Genomic DNA, 21297 nt, shown 5'->3' on the forward strand with positions numbered 1-21297 from the left:
CGGGAATTTGCCGGGAGAAATGAATGTGGAGCGCGTGCGCGCGTCTCCTTACCTCCGAGGGTAGCAGACACCAGGAAGTGGGTCCCGTACTTCTTGATGAGGTTTTCGTTGATTTGCTGCAAGGTCGGCCGTCGGCCCAGTAATCGCAGGTTGCGTCGGAACTCCGGGGCTAAGGGCAACGCCGCTTTGGGGAAGTCCCTCTTCTCCGTCGCCAGGCCGCTTACCTTCCAGTGGCTGAATTCCCTAACGAGAGAAACGCGGCGGAAAGTAAGGCCAAAGTCAAGTCGACATGAAGTTTGATTTTGTTTGAGAGCGGCGAGAATCCACTCGCATCGTCCTCATACGGCACCATCCGTTTCGCCGAGCAAAACTTTGGAACTTGGGATAAAGCGAGACAGTCGGGCGTGGGGAATTAGCGAGCGCCGTTGCGAGACTTTTGCCTCTTGGTGCTGAATCGCAATTCCCAGTTTATCACACTCGGGGGGGTGGGGTGGGGGGGGATACACTACAAGGAAATGAGGAACTACGACGCAACGGCTGATGCTCTACAGTCATCCCTCGTTTTTCGCCGTGAATGGGGACCAGACCCCCCCCGCCCCCACCAGCGCCCCCGAAGCTCTCCTTTGCAATGCGAAACACAAAAAGCCCCATTTGTACTTTTCATCGTCATTTTCTTCTCCCCTCGCTTTGCTTTGCGAGACCGTGCGACCGTTGGTTGATGACGATCGAAGAGGTTCATGAAACGGTTTTAGCGCAGCCGCGATTGCACCTGCTGGCATTTCGATGAGCGGAAACCCCGCAAATGGAGGAGTTCCTCTGAGCTTCCTTGCTGGCGACGTGTTTGAAAATAACGGCTGGACATTATTCGCCCGTCAGATGCCTCCTTTGAACATTGACTTGCATCATAGCAGTGCAGCTGCTTGGAAAGGCAGGTTTGTTAGTTTTTTTTTTTAATCCGGTCATGACGTTGGGTGCGACTTGGCAGCAGAACTGTTCAAAGCGTTCCTTTCATCTTTCAATGCCTGCTCTTATACGAGTGCCGCTCTTACACCGATATGGTTGATGCCAATACAATTTCACCGGCAAATCAAGCAGCAGCTTCCAGTCCGCCGAGCTCAATGCATTCAAGCGCGATATTCAAATGGAAACGGCCGCATTGAGCACTCATTTGCTTCCCTTTACCCATTCATCCAACTAGCCAGCCATCCATCCTTCCTTCTTTTTCCTTCCTCCAGACGCCTCATATTGTTGCGCAATGTTATTACACTAAAAGTGTGTCAGCTGTCGAATAATCTGCAACTGTACCAATCCGTTCTCTAATTTATAGTCAAACATCGAGTTGTTAAACTGCTTCACAGATGGAGAGAGAGAATACCTCTCGGTGAAGCATGGTCGGCTAATGCAAATCTGGCTGCATCGAACTTCAGAACCGTATGACTTGGGTGTGGGGAATTGGTTCCTTTGCCTTTTTTTTTTGTGATGCAAAATAGAAAGACGTCATTTTCCATTCGGGCTTCGGCAACCTTTTTAGGGAGGAATTCAATGTGAAAATGCAAAGGCGTACATATCGAATCAAACAGAAAAGAAATCCATTCGCATGAAGTACCACTCGCGTGAAAGTCGGCTGCGAGGGAAACAGAAAAAAAAAAAAGTTTGGTTGAGAGTTTGCACTTCTTTTGAGCACCGGCCTATTTGTTCCAAGCTGGGAGTTGTTATGCGAGCCTTTTGCGAGTTGAAAGTGAGCAGACCAGAAACTTTATAATGAGCGCTTGCACCTGACCCGAAACTTTCCCATCTTCATAAACATTGACCCAAATACTCCCGCTGTCCATTTCGGGAGTTGAGGTTGGTCGAGCGCGTGACCTGCAAGTGGCAGCGGCTTCACTTTTCACCATCAATCTTCCGTGGTCATGAGCCTCGATACGCAAGGACTAAGATTGTCTGAAAGTTATTATGTTCAAAGTAAACGGGAGACACCAAAAAAACCAAATGAAAAGTCAAGGATGCCCCGCTCGTGCTACTCATTGATCGGGGGGCGGGGGTGGGGGGGCAACAATATCGTTAAGTTGGCTGAAAGCGAGTTGCCGCTCTTGCTGGCGAGCGCTGCTGGACACGCACGCGCCTCAAAACAAAAGCTGCAAATATACTCGACTCGACGTTTGACTTCCTAAAGGCTGTGGAGTCCGCGGACAGGACGGATGTGGCCCGCGGACCCGACGTCGCCCCGATGCGCTGTCAATCTGAGGTCGATGGGTCGGGGAAAAACATGAGCGCCAAACAACAACCTCTGGTGCTCGTCTGAGAACCGCAACAAATAAAATGTTGCGGTCTGATTAATGCTGATGGACTTAATGCCATATTGAGTACGGATTTGCCGCCGGCAATTTCATGACGATGCATCGAATAATAATAACGTGACTGCATTCTGCCCCACGACTACGACAATGTGCATGCGGGAAATGTGTCCGGACGGCGGGTGTTAAGAAAGACTGCGGTCATCAGAACTCAGCGACCCCGGACGACTTTTTTTTTTCCAGACTTACCGTATTGGCCCAAATATAAGACGGCCCTGATTATAAGACGACGCCCTCTTTTTCAAAACTCAAGTTTGAAAAAAGACCTTTTGAACACCAAATTAATTTTTATTCAGAAAATAATGACAGTACATTTTAAACTAATACATTCAAATCTTAAAATCGGAACATTTAAATATGTAAACTAAAGTGCAATCACACTGGCCGATCTTCGACCCACTTTTCTCCATTTTCTATTCTCTTCTATTATTTTCTTCTCTTTTCCTTCTTACCACTAGTTTTTTTATTTTTCTTCTTCGTGCTACCGCTATTTTTATTTTTATTCTTGGTGCCCGGGGTTCACGTTGGCCTGGGGAGTCAAGTTCAGCATTCGCTTCAATGATATCTGGCGCCATCTAGCGTCGGGAATAGGTATAACCCGAATATAAGACGACCCCAATTTTTTCAGTCTTATTTCAATGCAAAAAACACCGTCTTATATTCGGGCCAATACGGTACTTGGAGGGTGGGCGGGGACAAAACAAAAACGTAGTCTACTGCTTGTTGTGCCAGGGGAACTTCTCAAACCCCTTCGATCGGATTGTAGAATCTGTGTCCCACCGTGTCATCCTCATTTTTGGGGGGGGGGGGGTTCCCCCCAACACGCGAGGGGGGCAATTCGTTCACATTTACATCCATTCTAGGATCGCAACAGAAGTGGGCAAGAAAGGTCTGGCGGCCCGCCGGGCCTGTGACACTCCGGGGGAAAACCCGGTCCCTCTCCGTGGCCCCATTTTGTGCCGCTAATTTGATTTTTGAGAAACCACTGCGCTTGAGGAAAAGCAATCAATCAGAGGGAGAGGGCGCGACTTACAAAAGTGTTCGTTTTTGTCAAGCGGTCACGCTAACCCGTTACCTTGGTCTGTCAGAGTTTTGTTGAAACTACTGTACGGCGGGATATCCGCCTGGGGGAAAAATGAACAAATGCCAAGCCTTCATTCGTCAACAACTGGGCATACGACGGGCAAACAGAAAAAGTGCGAAAGCACCGCAGGCGGCTGAGGGGAGAAAAAAAATCCTTCCCCCTGCACCAGTATTTTTTTTTTTTGAGCCACACAAAAGGCATGAATAAAACTGTCCCAGTTCTATTTTGATGCCACACTCCAACCCCTTGCCGCCGACTCAGCAGGGCGCCACCATCGACAGGAGCACATTGCCTCGACGGCAGTGGCCTGGGGGCGGTTCGCAACATCGACCTTGGCTGGGGGAAGCCTCCACCCGCTCAGCTGGTTTTTCAGACACGTCACAAGGAAGCGGTGACGGCGGCCGTAGTGACAGCCGAAAAAACTGTCAGCTTGGTCAGAGTTTTTTTTTTTTCTTCACAAACAAAAGACCATTGTCTGATTCAAAAAGAAACCTCATTAAATCTATTTCAACAGAGAAGAAGACGAGATGAAGGTCACAGTGCTTCTTTTTTTTGTCCTCCAATTTCAAAACCTCACCACAACACAAGCCTCTTCTCCCGTCTCGGTAGGTAATGTTGAGGAATGCGCATTTCTGTCCGAGGTTTTGTCATGGAAGTTTGAAGTCAGTACGTGTACCGTTGTCATCTCAAATATGTCAAGTCTGAATACCATTTCTGAATTTTAATCATGCGGGTCGCCCGAAAATTCATCGTGGGGGGGTGGGGGTGGGGGGGCGGGCGAATCCTACCTTGCGAGTTTCTGGTCCCTGTCAACCGCAAAAAACGAGGGATGACCGTCGCATCTTTCATACGAGGTACCATGAACACTCGAGTGGCATATGAGAGGGGAGGAGCAGACTGAATAATTTGCCGATCTTAAATCCGTGGGAAGCAATTTACTGGTAAAAACGGAAAAGAGAGATTTGATTTCCCGCTCGACCTGTTGCCAACGTCGATGTTGCGGACACACAACGTCGACGCAGGCCCAGACAGGCATCTCACCTGTAAATCTTGTATCTGGTGGAAAATCCCTGCTGGAACCTCTCTCTGAACTCGGTGTACTCAGGGCAACGGTGGAAAGGTCCCTTTTCTGACAGCAGCCAGTCCAGCTGCCCTCCGCTCTGCCTTGTGCTGAAGCCCCACGCCGAGGAGCCGGAGGGAGAGGAGGAAGATGACGCGGCGGACCCGCGAGGCCCTTTGCCCACGTGTTGTGCCACTTGTTCGGCTCGGACGGGCCACAGCAGCCAGAAGACCACCCACGGCAGCCATAGAAGCATCAAGGAGGGTGCCGACCATCTAGCGGGAGAGGCGGACCTGTGCGAGCACTCCTCTTTTCTCACAGGCCAATGACTTGCCATGGTGCCGGTGGTGATGTTCTAGGGCACCGCGGACCGGCATTTCTTCGGACACTCGCCTCCCGCTGGCCTGAAACAAGACAACAAAGAAAGACCGGGACACCGGAGTGAGAAGATAAGATGAGAAAACCTTTATTTGTCTCACAATGGAGACATTTGCAAGTTACATGTTACAATTGACTTCAATTTCTAGATACTAGATTCTAGATAGATTCTAGATTTCAAGATACTAAATTGAAAACAAAAATATAACGCTGCCATCAAGACAAATTAGCGACACGCAGCATTTGAGTCAATAAGACAGGAGTGGGCGACAACTGGAGATATGCAATCCGACCTTTTTTTCGACGTGCCCTGTCGACGACTACTTTTCCACTATCGCGAAAACGTTCACGTTTCAAAACCCCGATTCCACCGGGTTCATTTGCCGATTTGGCTTGTCCCTTCATGACAACAACCAGATTGTCCCCACAAAATAACGCAAAGGCCTTTGTTACAACAAACTGCGGGAAGCTAACTGCCGCCGCCACCTTGCTCACCAACAAAATGGACGGCGCAGGATTCTCCTTCGTTGCTTAGTCACGCTACCGATGGACTCGGTACGTTATTGCACTTTTGCGAGGCGCGGCGCGGTACTGAGCACTTTTCATGCGCCGACCGAACGTTTTCAGGGAGGAATTAGGAACGCTGCAGTTATTGGTTTCACGTCTTATGAAATTGTTTTCCTTCATATATACGCATTTGTAATGGACACATTTACAGTAGGTGACACGTTTTTACACCAAAACATCTTCATACGGTATTATACATCATCGTTGGCGGCCATCGGATTGGAAATGTTTACAGCGAAGTACCGTTAGATTCGCCATGTCCCTCGAGGTGCATCGTAATCAGGTTCGGCTGCACTCTAGCAAACAATTGGAGGCCAATTGGGATACGGTGGGGCTGTTTGTGACCATTCGTTCCTCGTAAATGCAGGCTCTGGGAGCTGGTTGACAAGTCCAACTCCGATGATTGGTACGAGCAATTTAGCAAATGAATGCTATAATGCATCTTCTTACACAAGATGAACTATAAACCACCACGAGCCACATACACACACACACACACACACACATTTTATATATATAAATAAACCAGAGTGTGACTTTTGTGTTGTTCAACATTAATTACCGGAAGAAACTGCAAAGAGGAGTAGGGGTTCGAGTACATAAATAGAGCAGAGAAGGAAGAAGTCGAGAGTGTGTACTGTATATCGGGATCACATCGAAAACTGTTCTTGATGTAGTTATTTTGTTAATACACACCCACATACAATTCCGTTCTAATTGGAGACTGTTGGCCTTCAGAGAGTGGAGGTTTGCTGTTAAGCTCACCGTTAATGACTAAAAAGTATCGTTGACTGGGAGAAAGTCCGTGGGGAGAAATGAGCGTATCAGACAGGATATGCAAAGCAGGCGGAGAGGATGCTTCAAATGAAATGGGATTTTAACTATTCCCTGTTTAGCTTGCAAACAAATTAGTGAATTAATTTCTGTGGGTACTTGCACACTTAGACATGAAAAATAAAATAGTCAAGGTGTTTCGGTCCAATTTTTGCCTGCTGTCACGCAATATGTCAACTAAAGGCACCGATTGAACTCTGAGACTTTACGTTCAAACGGGATATTGCCGATGTTGTGTGCACGGCCCACGAGTCAAAACGTTGCCAGAGCGCTTATATTAACGGAGGCCGACGCACGGCACGAGCTTGGGCCCACTCGCATTCTTGCGATAATCGAGGTCCAACGGGCCCATCAAACACTCATTTGTGGCCAGGAATGATGTACAACATGAGCCATAAAACACTCAGAAGTGGACACAAAGTCCTTTTAATGTGCACACAATACAAACCAGATTAAAAAATGACTTCTAGGATATTCATAACATTCTTGCACAGTGGCATGGTAACTGAGTGCACCTACTCTACGACCGACAAGTAGTACATTTTGTGGTTTCTAGCATTGTGTGTGTGTGTAGGTGAATGGCAGTACATGGCCCACTGAGAAATGATGTGGCTTCATGGTGTGGTAAAAGTGAATATGATTTTAAAATAAAATGTATTCACTGTAGCGGCCCGGTAGTCCAGTGGTTAGCACGTCAGCTTCACAGTCCAGAGGTACCGGGTTCGATTCCAGCTCCGGCCTCCCTGTGTGGAGTTTGCATGTTCTCCCCGGCCTGCGTGGGTTTTCTCCGGGGTGCTCCGGTTTCCTCCCACATTCCAAAAACATGCATGGCAGGCTGATTGGCCGCTCTAAATTGTCCCTAGGTGTGAGTGTGAGTGTGGATGGTTGTTCGTCTCTGTGTGCCCTGCGATTGGCTGGCAACCGATTCAGGGTGTCCCCCGCCTACTGCCCGAAGACAGCTGGGATAGGCTCCAGCACCCCCTGCGACCCTAGTGAGGATCAAGCGGTACGGAAGATGTATTCACTGTACTGTACAAGGCAGCACGGTGGTAGACTGGTGAGCACATCAGCCTCACAGTGCAGAGGTCGAGGGTTCAATTCCAGGCACCGGGCATGCCTTCCATGTGCCTAAGTGGCTTTTCTCCAGGTATTTCGGTTTCCTCCCACATTCCGTTGAAAACAAAAAAGTGAAAAAAACTTCACTGATCCAAAAATGCATGAGAATTTAACCGTGTGTATACACACACACAAATGCAAACAATCCCATTGATGAGAGTAAAGCACAGAAAACAAAGCGTAAATCGAATCGTAAAGTCTCAGGAAAAACAGAAAGATTTCGAGAGACACAAGAAACTGGGTGGGGAGAAAACCATTCCAAGTCTTGTCAAGACAAATGAGATTTTCGGTCCCGCTTAAAGTCATAGAGATCAAGATCCCGCTTGGTCATAGATTGTGAAAGAAGATTTCACAGAGTTGAGGCTGTGACTGCAAATTCCCGCTCCCCTTTTGTTCCGTGCCCAGAAAGAAGAACCGATGACCGGGCCAGATTTGAGCCGCGCATCAGGCTCGCAAAGGGCGAAGGCACAGGACGTTCAGACAGATCGGCAAAGTTTTTTAATAGAACTCATTCGACACTCACATCACTCTCCTCGTCGTTGTCTCTTATTGTGGCTCACTTTCCCTGCTTTGTTTAACGTTTTTCTCTTTTTTCTGAAGCACGGACCCTCGCTTCGATTTTCCACCAATTGGCTCCTTGCTTTAAACGTTCGCGATTTACAATTAAAATGTTTTAAAAACATTTTTGTTATTGCAGTCCGTGGTGACTTTAGTCCTTTCATGATGACCGGTACATGCTGAGAGCTCTTCGCACTTGGTGAGAATTACCGTGTTCAACTCTGCAGAGGAGCAAGATTTGCCTTTCAAATGAAGGTCATTAAACTGTTGTAGGAATAAGTGAAAGCCGTAACTGCCAGGCCTAATTCTCCTCTTCCCCTCTCCTGAGACTCTGCCGCTAATTATAAAATACATAAAATATGCAGTGAAACCCAGCAAGACAATGGCAGGAATTTTTAGCTCTGACATTTAGTGTTCGCTCCTGCATTATTTACACACACACACACACACGCACACACACATGCAAGCACGCACACACACTTGACATATTTACCTTTCTTTCCTGCAAGGATCTAAAGTGTAAAAGGCAAGAGTGTCTCAAATGTGCATGATTGAAAACATCTGGTGCAACAGAACATCAAAATTAACCACAACCCTCTGAGAGATGACGGTGAATACCAGATACGTTAAAAGGAGGCCGGGCGGGGAAGGGTGGGGGGGGTGGGGGGGGTGCATCGCTGGAAATTGCCGTCTCTGTGCGCGTGTGAGTACATATCGAACTGCCGCGGCCATATTGGTGCCGTCTTTGGCTGCTCTCCAGTTGGACAAACAAACAGCCATATGGTCAATTAACGCCCATCAATACACTACCTCTGTAAACATCTTTACTGCTGATCATAAACCACAACCTGTCAGCGGCGTCGGTGCAGATAACCTGCGAAGGACCAAATTTATTTTTGACTTGCTATCGTGCCATTGACTAAATATATCGAGCAGTGGTTCTTAATGTGGGTTCGATCTTTTCTCTTTTTAAGAAATGCGGGGGGGGGGGGGGGTGTCTTGAATTTCTAAAAAAAACACACTTTTTTTTTCACAAATGAAGGGTTCATTGAATGTGCATAAGAACCACTGATATAGACCGATTCTGTTTGTCGTTGTTTCATTGGTCGATATCAAAACTCAAGGCAAAAAAAAACTTGCAGTAAACAGCCTACATTTTACAATACATTCATTCATTCATTCATCTTCCTAACCGCTTGATCCTCACTAGGGTCGCGGGGGGTGCTGGAGCCCATCCCAGCTGTCTCCGGGCAGTAGGCGGGGGACACCCTGAATCGGTTGCCAGCCAATCGCAGGGCACACAGAGACGAACAACCATTCGCACTCACACTCACACCTAGGGACAATTTAGAGTGTTCAATCAGCCTGCCACGCATGTTTTTGGAATGTGGGAGGAAACCGGAGCACCCGGAGAAAACCCACGCAGGCCCGGGGAGAACATGCAAACTCCACACAGGGAGGCCGGAGCTGGAATCGAACCCGGTACCTTTGCACTGTGAAGCCGACGTGCTAACCACATTTTACAATACAATACAATACAATACTTGTTCGACTGCTGTCGGAGCCAAACAAACAAAATGACGTGGGCATAATTGTCATTCCTCATCATCATAAAAAGGAGTCGCTTGAATCAAATGTCGTCGTCGTCCTAGTCTTTAGCGTGTATTGAGGAGTGTCATAAAAGGCAGAGTCATTCCATCCGTCTTTAACAAGAAGACACGGGGAACAAAACAGACCGACAGCTCTTGAGACAAATGACTTTCGTTCAAACACGGTTCACGTTCACGTTCACCCAGCGCTCGCCCATATCGCGGCTCGGCAATGTATTTTTTTTGTGCTAATGGGGGACTTGGCGGAGTCTTTTTCGTGGCCGCTACCGCTCTTTGGAATCGTCGGGCGAGCCACCTCGCTGTCCGTCATTCAAACTGGTCATTTTGAGTCTTTGGCTTTGGCTCAACACGAGACTTGATTGGTCATTTAACGGTTTTTGTGTATTCTACTGTCTCCATTATGAATGTATTTTTATTATTGTTGGTTGTTGTCGGACTTATTTTTCCGCTCGAGAAATATACTCGAGCCGAGTTGAGGCGAGTCCTCTCAAATTCCCTTAACACCTACGCCGTACGCATCTGACTGTTTTATTAAACAGAGTAACGTTTACAGCATATCATGCCGGCGAAAACTAAAACGCAATCTTGAAGCTTTTTTGTTTTTTCAGCTCCGAGTCGAAATGAAAAATGGAATGCTATCCCTTTGGTCTCATCTGTGTTCCGATTTTATTGCCTCTGATAACGTGCGCAAAGACCAGAAGAGGCAAGGCTGCCATATATTGCCGGTCCTGATACAAAGAGAAAAATAAACCAAACAAATCTCATCATAATAGAGAATATATGTGGGTGGCCGGGTGGGTGTTTGCGGCAGTCTGTCACCGGGGGCAAGAGTCTTTCTATTTCAACAAACGCGCTCAGGGAGGCCGTGAACCCGTCAGCCCAGAAATATGCTCCTTCTTGGAACCGGGTTGCCCGGGGTGGGGGCCAATTGCAAGCGCGCCGACTCATCGTCCTCGCACGCGGCACGTGTTGACATGTGTCACTCCTGTGTCGGCGCAAGCCTCCCAGCGCTTCGACAACCCAACCCACCTAACGGTCAATAGAAAGCTGATGAAACCAACGCGAGCATCCAGAATCACTTTCTTGACAGACTTTAGCGTGTTTTAAAACATTGCAGAGTGACCCTTTCATCCTTCCATTTTTCTGGAGGCGGCCCTCCAATGTAAAAGGTTTGGACACCTGCAGAAGTGTGCAGATTTTCATCAGCGTTATGGTCTTTCGGGGGTTCAGGGGTCACTCCTTAAGACCTCCCATGACTCCGTGGTGGTTTCGTGTGCCGTCTGCTAAAGCGAGATTTTAGATGACGACACCAAAACTCCTCAAGCTGCCAAAGAGGACAGCCAATGACTATACTGAAAGCTTCTTCAAGTGACATGAACTATACATTTCCCCCTTTGCTACTGCTTTGGTCTTGTCTGATATCGTTTCAGACAATTAAAGTACCCCCAAAAAAGTAAACGCTAATATCGTTCCCTCAAGGGTATAAAGACATTAATAAATGAGCGGCAGCGTACAGGCAGACTGATGAATGAAATGTCTGCCGGTGATTCATAAACATTGTGCGGCCCATTGTAGTCCCTCCCCCCGCCTCCCCTGCTTTCTAAAATTGATGAGGGAAAACAAATAGAGCAAAGTCGCTGTCATCGTGAGACAGCAGACTCGACTCGACATTATTTTTCGAGCGCTTGAAAAGAACCAGCGGTGTATACAAAGTGCTGGACGCGGAGCAAAAAGAAGCCATGCAACAACAAACAGCGAAACACTAAATGAATATCGAAGACAGGAGAAAGCACAAAAACAGTCTGACTAAAAAAAAAAAAATCAAGTCTCATGCTGAGACTACGCTGTGATGCCAGCGTAGGAGTTCTGTTGCTCCTTCGTACGAGTGCCGATCAAGAGGCGAGCAGCAGCACTATGGGCCAACTGGAGACGTTTGATGGAGGATTGGCTAACTCCAAAGTCAAGTGCATGACAGACATCCAGATGGCGAGATGTGAACAAAGGCACGAAGGACCGTTTCAAAGTGCTCCCCAGAGAAAGGCGAGGCTCTCGAGCCAGCTGCCAGAGACGAAAGATTTGACAACGTCACCGATTTGCCGCTCCAATTCAAAATCACTGTCCAGGTAAAGAGCCAGGGGGGCCCCCCCCGCAAGTCCGGCAGAATGGGAATGGACGCATCGCTTCCGTCTTCTTGTCAATGTCCTGGAAAGTATATTCCTACTTATCCCCTCACGGGTGGATTGAACAATCGTATAGCCGCCATGACACCATTTTTTTACATGTGATTTATTAGTTTGTCTCCCAGAAAGCTTTTTACTGTCTGCTGAGTGACATCAAATGATATCCGCGCCGTCCCAAAGACAATCTTGCGATAGCTCCTAATTGAGTTTACATCGTAATAACACGGCATTCTTTCTTTAGAAAAGCAGACCTACAAAATGAAATGCAATCGCAGTGTCCTTTTCATTACATTACGTTCAATCCAAGCGCCGCGGCAGCTGTGTGTCACCAAGGCAACCATAAACTGTCAACATTCTCAGAAGGTGAAAAGGCCCCTTCTGAAACACCGGCCCGTTGACTCGGAGCTCTGTTTTCCAACCTCCCTTATATTTTCCACATAAATGTGCATCAGACTGCCACTTCATCTCAAAACTTTGAACGTCACGGCACCAAAGAGAAATGATGCCACGCGCTAGCGACTTTGACGGTGATTCCGGTCGATGGCGCAAACTTGCCTCGAATCGTGGCACGGAACAACCAAACGGCGCAAATCCTCTGGTGCTATTGAAGAGTAGAAAAAGAGTCAAGACAAGATCTATGATCTATTTATGATTTATGACTCTCCTGTGCAAAGCAGGACGATGGATGATGAGAAAGAAAGTCAAATGGATCAATCGAGCCGCATCAGACAATAAATCTCCAACAACTGCAGCCTCCATTTTCAAATGCATTTAAACACCATCGTTATTGATGTCTTCCTTTCACTTTGTGTGCGTGTGTTTGTTTTAAATGGGTGAGGCCTGATCTTTTCCAGCTCAACACTTGTCATACAGTTAGTTTAATGGAGCATGACTTCAGAATCGAGGTCACTCGAGTCAATATATTGGCATGTAAACACATTAACCTGAAGTTTAGATCCGGGGTACCCAACCGCCGGTCCGCAGATCCGGTGCCGGGCCGCAGGGAGACTGACTGAGTTGTTTTTTGTTTTTTTTTCCGTTCTGGTTTTTGCTGGGCGTCAGTCAAACACAGCACCCCCCTCCAACACCACCCAGCACATCGAGGACTTTCCAAAGGGCAATGCAAAATCTTGCCGATCGAGATTCGTGATACAACGTGACAGGCGGCGAGCCGTGAGCATACTTACAGCAAAATGCCAAAAATGTCCCCCCCTCCCAAAAAAAAGATGGGGGAGATCTGCGCCACACATCCATTCGACTAAGAAGATAAATTTGATACTAGTACTTATAAAATACTAGCTGGTTCGCAGCCCTCCGGGCGGCTCATCAGCTAGTTCCTGCGGAAGGCTGGTAAGGTGGGCCTTCGGCCCACAAAAGTGTTGTTGCTTGGTTCAACTTTTTGTTCATCTTCATTGCTTATCGCGAAAATAAAGAGATGTTTAGCTCTACTAAATAACTAACAATTTCATTGCAATGCTTGTGGGTAGACAACATTTTTTCGCTAAGATGCCCGCGCGATCGTAGTGAGCCACTGCCTGAGCGGCGCAGTGGCGGCGCGGTGAAGTAGGTACATTTTGAAAAGGGACAGACGGAATGACAGACCGCGTGCGGGACGACGCGCAATATATATATAGAATAGTAATCCAACTGTTTGTTCTTGTTTTGGATTTTTTTACTTAAACTTATTAAATGTATTCAAGAAATGCAGTATTTATAATGAATATGAGAAAATTGAAACAAAAAGGAGAAAGAATAATTATATATATATATATATATATATTATATACACAAACCGAAAGGTGTATAAATAGATAAGTACAGTACACATAAGGGTAAAAGTATTTGATGATATGTTGATTTTTTTTCTCCTTCTTCTTTGTATTAAAAAAAAAAAGATCAATTCATATTACGACATAACAAGGGGTAGGACGAGAGTTACCGGTATATATAACTGTGATGATGTCAGTTTTTTTTTCCTTTTGTAATTTTTGCTTGCCTTCACTTTTGTCAATCTGTTATTGTATGTTCTATATTTGTTCAATAAACAAACTAACTAACAAACTAACGCTGGACACTCGTTAGCCAGGCTTCACTTCCACGAGGCGACTTGCGCAAGGAATCGCCTTATTACACGTGTAACAACTAAAGGCAAGCGTTGCCTAAAAGCCTTCCTGCGGCGATGCCTTATTTTTATGCAGGGGATCAAGTCAATTTGGAGCATCACGAGCACGCTGCGAGTAAATGCGCATCTGATCCGCCTCGATTCCATCTTTCCTCTTGACACTCGCTCGGCAGTCAAGAGGGAGAAGACGAGGCTTCCATTTGAAAATGAAACCAAAATGCAACATTCCACTGCCAGACTATAAAGCGTATCCGGCTGACACGAGGGCGATCGGATCCGGATTTCCTTCTGCCTTATTTGGAATGTTCCCTCACCCGGTCGGCTGTTTCTTTAGACACGTCACGACGAAGCGGCAACAGCTGAGACCGAGGCTGAAGTGACAGCGGAAACTGTCGGCTCGGTAAGATTTTTTTTTTCTTCACTGGAAAAAAAGGTCACGGCGCGACCCATCACCATGTTTTTCTCCAATCTAGCTCAACCGTCAGCACGTTCAACAGAAGAGTCTCCATCCATTTTCCTAGTTTCCAGGTTCAACTGTAGCAGCTTGCGCAATTGTATACTTGGACCCCTTTTGTCACCATCTTTCTTATCTCCTTCTCTTTTTTTCCAACAAATGTCTTAAAAAGAACAGAACGCAAGCATTACTGCCGGTCTCAGTGATGGAAATGATGTTTGTAAGGCACCTCGTTTCCTGCAAACACCGGGAGAGAAACGCTGAGAGGCTGTTCAGGCAACAAAAAAACCTTCACCCCCGCCCCGCTCCGGCGCGACACGCACACGCCAGGGCACTTCAGACGTCTTCTGAAGTTGTTTTTCTGTCTTTGCAAATACGAGCGGACGGAATAAAATCATCACCTTCACGATGCCCGGTTCTCGCATTTGGGGAGCTTCGAGCGCCAGGGTTTTTCGTCACCCTCATCTAATCCAAACATTGGAAATTCTCTCCGGCTGTTTAGAATTGCTAAAGCCATTTTATGAATCATTTTCCCAGAGTGGGTATGACTGTGAAGTGGCTGCGCGTACATGCGATTCCATTCCAGCGTAATGGCGCTGAAATCGGGATAAAACGAGCGGCGATGAGATCGGAAAATAGATTGGGCCGAGGTCTGTGATGGCCTTCAAGATTCACACGGATAATGTTGAAGAAGGAAAAAATAACCCCCCGCGCCAAAAAAAAAAAAACAAGGTCAGACATTCTCTTCTCAACAGAGCAAAACCTTACGGTTTATTGCTCCGCGCTCACAAAATGGATATTCAGCTGCCTTTGTGTTTTGAAAAGTGGGAGGGGTGGAGGGGGGGGGGGCATTTATGTCATTTGGCCACCTTGTTTCAAGCGTCACAAAAGATTGACAAAGACCATCCGCTCCCGAACAAAACTTGGAGCTATTCAAACCCGATGCCCGATCCCTTCCTGACTGCCACACATTTAGAGCTGCCGACTCTCACCCATGCAGCTTGGCTCTCAGCTTTCAACAAAGACTGCAGACCCAAAAGGTGCTACATGCCTAAACAAAGTCACGGGGACCAGAAAACGGAGCAAACTTATGAAAAAATAAACGTATAACGCTAATGGGATTAACAGCACGCTCATTTCTTGGACCGTTGAGAGAATTCTTTTCATTTTGTGCAAGCGGAAATGCACATTCAGCTGTTAATTTAAAAAAAAAAAAAAAAAGAGTTGAAGCACACCGAGGTTGTCTCACTCTTCCGCTTAAGAGTAAGTGGCCCTAAAAAACGCACTTGAGCTGTCTCGGTGTGCTCTATTTCCAAGCTCTGATGACCTGTACTGTTTGTGAAAACACGAGCAGCCGGGTTGGCTGGCAACGCTTCAAATGCAGCTCCTGAACTGGCGGGCCGTCTCTTGGACCACAAGGTAAGCGTGCCAAGAAAGATGATCAGCAAAAGACACTCACCTTTCTGAAGCCACACACGCGAGCACAGAAATATAAAAATACTAAGTAGCTCGGCAAGGGATCTGAAGACGTCATTTTTCAAACGGCAGCCTCTCTGAGTTGAGGCTGTGAGGTGCCTGCACTCCCATGCCAACTCCTATTACACATCCTGCAATCCTACAAAAGTGCAGACTCCCGGAGGAGGACGGAGCCAGCAGCTAACGAGAAACAAACACTTTCCTGTTCGACGGACGCGGAGTGTCTCCGTTGGAAAAGGCCAAACGATAACCCCGATAAAAGGTGTGTCTGTTAGGGGGGTGTAGGGGGGTGGGGGTGCCAACCAACAGAGCTTCTGAAAAGCAAACAATCCAATGAAGAGGTTCATTGCAACGGACGTTGACATGAAGGAGATCAAAATCAAATCCAAGAAAAACAACAGACGGGCATACGCTCACAGAGTGGCGATCGGGGAGGCCAAAACAAAAATGGGACGCATCTTTGCGGTCGCCGGGACCGAATACGACAGGCTTTGATTTGATTTCTGTATTTGGCTGCGTGTCAGCCAAATACATACCTGGAGGGCCTGCAAAGAGCGACGAAAGCTCACTGACGCATTGACAAATGCACACCTGTAAATTCCGGAAGCCTGAACGGAAAGGAAGAACTTCTTCGCCCATTAAAAGTTGCATCCTGAGCTATTCCGGGTTCACAGTACAGAGGCTGTAATTGCTTTCCGCGGTTAGATAGGAACGTTTGGCAAGATGAATCCCTACTCCTCATACATCCTCATCTAAGTCACAATTTAGTGCAGCCGCACTGGGTGGAAATCTTTTTTTAATTAATTTCTTAAATCAACCCCGCCCCAATATATATATATATATATATATATATATATATAAACTTATGTATCAGTGGTTAATGAAGAGAGCTTCAAATCATTGCTGTATCTGCCAGTTCGCTTGCAGTCAGTCACACTCTTTGTATTCCCTTTCATCCCATGCTTTCGGCTCATCTTTTTCGCATAACTCACTTTCCTCTTTCTCTCTCTCTCTCGCGCGCTTTTTTGCTCTCCCCCTAAATTTGTATCCGAGGGCTATTTCTCAATCTTTCAGCATCCCAGTAAGGACGGAACATCATTTTGTGTGAATCCTATTCATCCCTCTTCTTCGGCTTCATCTTTCTATTTTGCTCTGCTATGAGAAGTAACATGAAGGAAATAGAAGAGGCTGTTATGAGTATAGTTAGTATCATACTTACTGTACATTCGAAATATAACTACATATCTCGGCCTCCCTGTGTGGAGTTTGCATGTTCTCCCCGGGCCTGCGTGGGTTTTCTCCGGGTGCTCCGGTTTCCTCCCACATTCCAAAAACATGCGTGGCAGGCTGATTGAACACTCTAAATTGTCCCTAGGTGTGAGTGTGAGTGCGAATGGTTGTTCGTCTCTGTGTGCCCTGCGATTGGCTGGCAACCGATTCAGGGTGTCCCCCGCCTACTGCCCGGAGACAGCTGGGATAGGCTCCAGCACCCCCCGCGACCCTAGTGAGGATCAAGCGGTTAGGAAGATGAATGAATGAATGAATGAATGAACAACATATCTATCGATATATCTCTTTTTCAATCTATAGATAGATAAATTAGACATGAAGAGGGCACATCGACTTATTGTGTCAACTGTTTCCCACTGGGCATCCATTGCAGCCTGGTCATCCTGGAAGGGGGGTGATTCCCCATCTGCGGCCCCTTCTCAAGGTTTCCCTTCCCTACCCCAGATGGCTTTCTGGGGGGTTTTCCACTGCCCTCCCGGTGGTTAGCGATGTTGTTAATATGTGTGGCCCATTCAGACTGTTCGGAACGATATCAATAAACGTGACGTGACTTGACGTGAAAAAGGGCACATCTTGATTTGCGCGCCAGCGTCAGCCTACTTGAGCGTGTTTGGGAATTTAGGCCAGTCCTCTGAGTCTGCACTAAGAGCGTTCTGGCATACAAAGGGCCTTTTCTATGGCGTGTGCGTGGCGCATCCGACATATCGTATCAAGTCGGCCGTGTTCACACCCATAACGGCGCAAAACACCCTTTTCTCTTCAATGCGCGGGCATGCGAAAATCCTCAAACTTGGCCAGGTGGCCCTCCACGCAAAGTTCGACCGGACTTTGCCCGAGACGTGCTCTCGGCAAGAAAAGAGCACAACAGATCTCATCGTGTTAAGCGATATGAAAAGCACAAAACAGAGGTCGCTGCGACCAATAAACATTTGCGCTGAAATGAAAGGTTGAAAATGAAAATTGTGAAGACAAATTGCTTCGAGGTGACACACGGCGCATTCCATGTTCAAGTGAGTTCTGTGCACCGAGGGCAAAAAGTGAATCTGTGAGGAGTTGAAAGGGTCATTCATTTTAGTATGGCTAAAAGGCAGACTGTCTCTTCTATCTCGGCCTTCAGAAGCACACGATAATGCTTTTTGACAGATGAGATGAGCAAACCAAGCATGAAACACTCAGACAGTCTTGCAGTGGCAGCTTTTCACATTTATGAAGCTTTGGTCAAATTAAAACCAACTATATTTAGTTTGTCCTCGCGAGTGGTTGCTTTTACCATCTGGGGGATGGTAGAACTCGGCATTGAACAATCCACTTTGGTTGCTTCTGTCCTACGTGAACCTGTTGATCCTATTTCCAATGTCAAAACACAGGGTCACCGACAAATACAAAACTAAAATGCTCATCTCTAAAAAAAAAAAAAGTTGATTTACCATTTTAAAAACCATCTAATTGCCAATTAGTGCGCCGTAACCTCAAAGAAATGAAAAGGTTATGATGGTTCATCTTCATTAAGGTGCAAAAACTAACAAGAATGAAAACATTGCACAGGGTTCAACATAACCCGTGGCCCGATGGCCCGGGGCCACCACGTGACTGTGTCCAGCCACTCCGGATTTACTCACCCATCCCCGATTGGGCTAAAACACTTGAGAAGATTTCATCGACACACATATTTTATATTTATATCTCTCACTAATTGCCGCTTGCTGTGATGTGAGCGCCAATGGTTTTCCATCCAAGCGTGCCTCCTGCAATTGACTGCCAACAAGTCCAGCGTGTGCGTCATCTCTCACGCAAAGTCCGCCGGGCTCGGCAGCAACTTATCCATAATCTTAACAGGGACTACTACTAATAAGGAAAGTCTTGGAAGGATGTTGAATATGGACCCTTAGCCGAGCAGGAGAAGAATTCATTTGGAGAGTCACTTCCAGGGGAGACGGGCATCAGCAATATAAGCCGGCTCATCAGGGAGCATTTCCAGCACAACACTGCTGACAAAGCTTCCGCCAGAAATAGAGCAAGACTTGCAATTTAGCCCCGGTTCACACTAAAGATTGCTTTAGCACCAACAAACTGATGTTTTGGAAGTCGCTGGCCTTTGACAGTATAAAAACAGCCTTTCTATGTGTGTGTGTGTAGGGGGGGGGGTGTATAAAATGTGATTCCTGGCATTTTAAATAGTTTGCATGTAATATCCTGGAGTTTCAAGGGGCAGATGTACGTCGACTGGTCCTCTCCGAACTTTCCTGCAGCACAAGTGCCATTGATCGATTGGGACCAGCATGTGCGGGAGCGCTTCCTACGAAGTACCGTCGCGCGCCATGTATGACTCGCCGTTGCTCCCGTCCAAGTCGTGCGATGAACCCGTTGCCTCGGTGCACAAAAAGTCTCGATTTTCAGCGGGTTTCTGTCCAGGGCTTTTGGAAATTGTGCCCGCGCACCAAAGCAGGCATTCGGCAGCGATCTGCGTCTCCGTCGCTGAGTGAAAGCAAACAAATCACGGAGAGCGGTGGGATTCGGCCTTCTTTGTAAAACGGCACAGTAGGAAGCGCCGAAGGCCTCGGGGCTGATCCGGGCGCTGAAAACAATCTCCGTGACCTTTCCGTCTTGGCTAATTTCACATAAATGGCCCAACCTTTAAGCAAGTCTTTGACACGCATGTGGCGAATTAGGATTCTTTTTTGCATCACTTTATGAGGACAAAAAATAAAAAATGAAATAAATCATACTAATAATTCCAAACGAAAATGATAAAACCGACTGCTCCTGTCATTCAATTCCATCAATGTTAAGATTGAAAGAACTTTTCCATCCATTTGTTGGAACGGCTTCTGCTCAGGAGGGCGGCGGCTGTGCTGCGCTCACCAACGGCACCGGATTCGGCAAACATCAGAAAAGAGTTGCCGTCTTATCAAAAAAAAAACGAAATATTTTTGGGAACACTTTTCCACTGATGAGTTCTTTGCTTTGAATTTGTGTCATTAGGGAGACTTTGCCCGGGCCTGTTTATGCACTCCGTTTGTCCTTTTTGCTTTTTCCCAACAAGCTTGTCATTTGAGTTCCCCCCTAAACACACACCCCCCCTGGCAGATTCTTTAGAGTAACAGAATGGAGGCTTAAGGATGAGTCTAAACTGAGCCCTTTGTCCTCCACAGCTTCATTTAATTGGACTAATCTGCTCTGTCCTGCCCGTGAGCGCAATAAGCCAGTTGTCGACTCAAAGAGGGCCCTCGCTTCAGATAAGTGAAACGGGGGGGATGGGGAGGGGGGGAAACATCCAACACCAGAGTCGGATTTAGCCCCAAACAAGGAAGGGAAAGGACTTGTGAATTCTATTAAGATGCTCAAGAAGACAGTTGCCAAAGTTGTTTAATCACATTTCTGCTGGCCTAATCTTGGCCTGGCAGATGTGCGCCCGTAGCTCGCAAAGGAGGGCGGTGGCAAATCAACCTCACAGCGCCCGACCTGGGAAGAGAGGAAACAAAATCCTGGCTCGCTCCTCCTCATTTTCCCCATAAGAAGAGACGTTGGCGTTCAGGTGACGAGGGTGGGGGGGGGGGGAGAGCTCATTTGGACGTGAGCTGGAACGACCTTTCGGGCCAGCTGCAATGTGCGCACCACTCCAAAGGTCTGCTCCATAGGCTTGCCCATCGATTTTGCCGCGGAAGCTCACCGGCGACCGTTGCGCCGTCACCGTCTCTTTGTCTTGATGGCTTTTGTTCCTTGGCTTCATTCAGTTCTTATCGCCGGCAACAAAACTCGGCAGACTTTGAGGAGAACCCGCACGGATGTCAACTGCTCGTGAGCAGTTTTTAACGGCCGTAGGGAAGAAAATGCAAGGCCGCCTGGGCCCGGTTGGGGTCAGGGCAACCGGGGGACCCATTGACAAAATATTTGACCGTGACGGACCCGGTTGCAAGGGTTCCAAGGGGTCCCCGGTTCCAACCTTTGGGCCGTCCATTGCCCACCAAGAACCCTTATTCTTATTTTTTTCTTATTCATCCCATGGCCTAAGAGGCCGTCGGGGTGCCATGGTGGAGGTCTGGGCAGTCAGGGATCTCCAGCACTCTCGGTCCTTAGCTGTTCGTAGCAGGGTCTGGAAGCTGCAGTTAGTCCATTCCTTAATGTTGTCCATCCAGCACTTTCTCTGTCTGCCTCTTCTCCGTTTCCCTTCCACTGTCCCCTGTAGGATGGTTTTGGATAGCGAGGTATGCCTT

The 21297-nt window shown here is 47.3% G+C and overlaps 1 protein-coding gene across 2 annotated transcripts in view; it reads right to left on the bottom strand.

The window, feature by feature from the left end:
* Positions 1 to 21297, bottom strand: part of brinp2 (bone morphogenetic protein/retinoic acid inducible neural-specific 2) — a 76968-nt gene that overhangs the window by 18308 nt on the left and 37363 nt on the right. For both annotated transcript variants that reach the window (XM_052087735.1, XM_052087734.1), the window contains 2 exons: positions 4480 to 4902; positions 53 to 243 (listed from right to left, as the gene is read on the bottom strand). In XM_052087735.1, coding sequence (XP_051943695.1) covers positions 53 to 243; positions 4480 to 4835 — 547 coding nt within the window. In that variant the 5' untranslated portion in view covers positions 4836 to 4902. The remainder of the gene's footprint in view (positions 1 to 52; positions 244 to 4479; positions 4903 to 21297) is intronic.

This window comes from Hippocampus zosterae, chromosome 15 (assembly GCF_025434085.1).
Source record: "Hippocampus zosterae strain Florida chromosome 15, ASM2543408v3, whole genome shotgun sequence".
Lineage (NCBI taxonomy): Eukaryota > Metazoa > Chordata > Actinopteri > Syngnathiformes > Syngnathidae > Hippocampus > Hippocampus zosterae.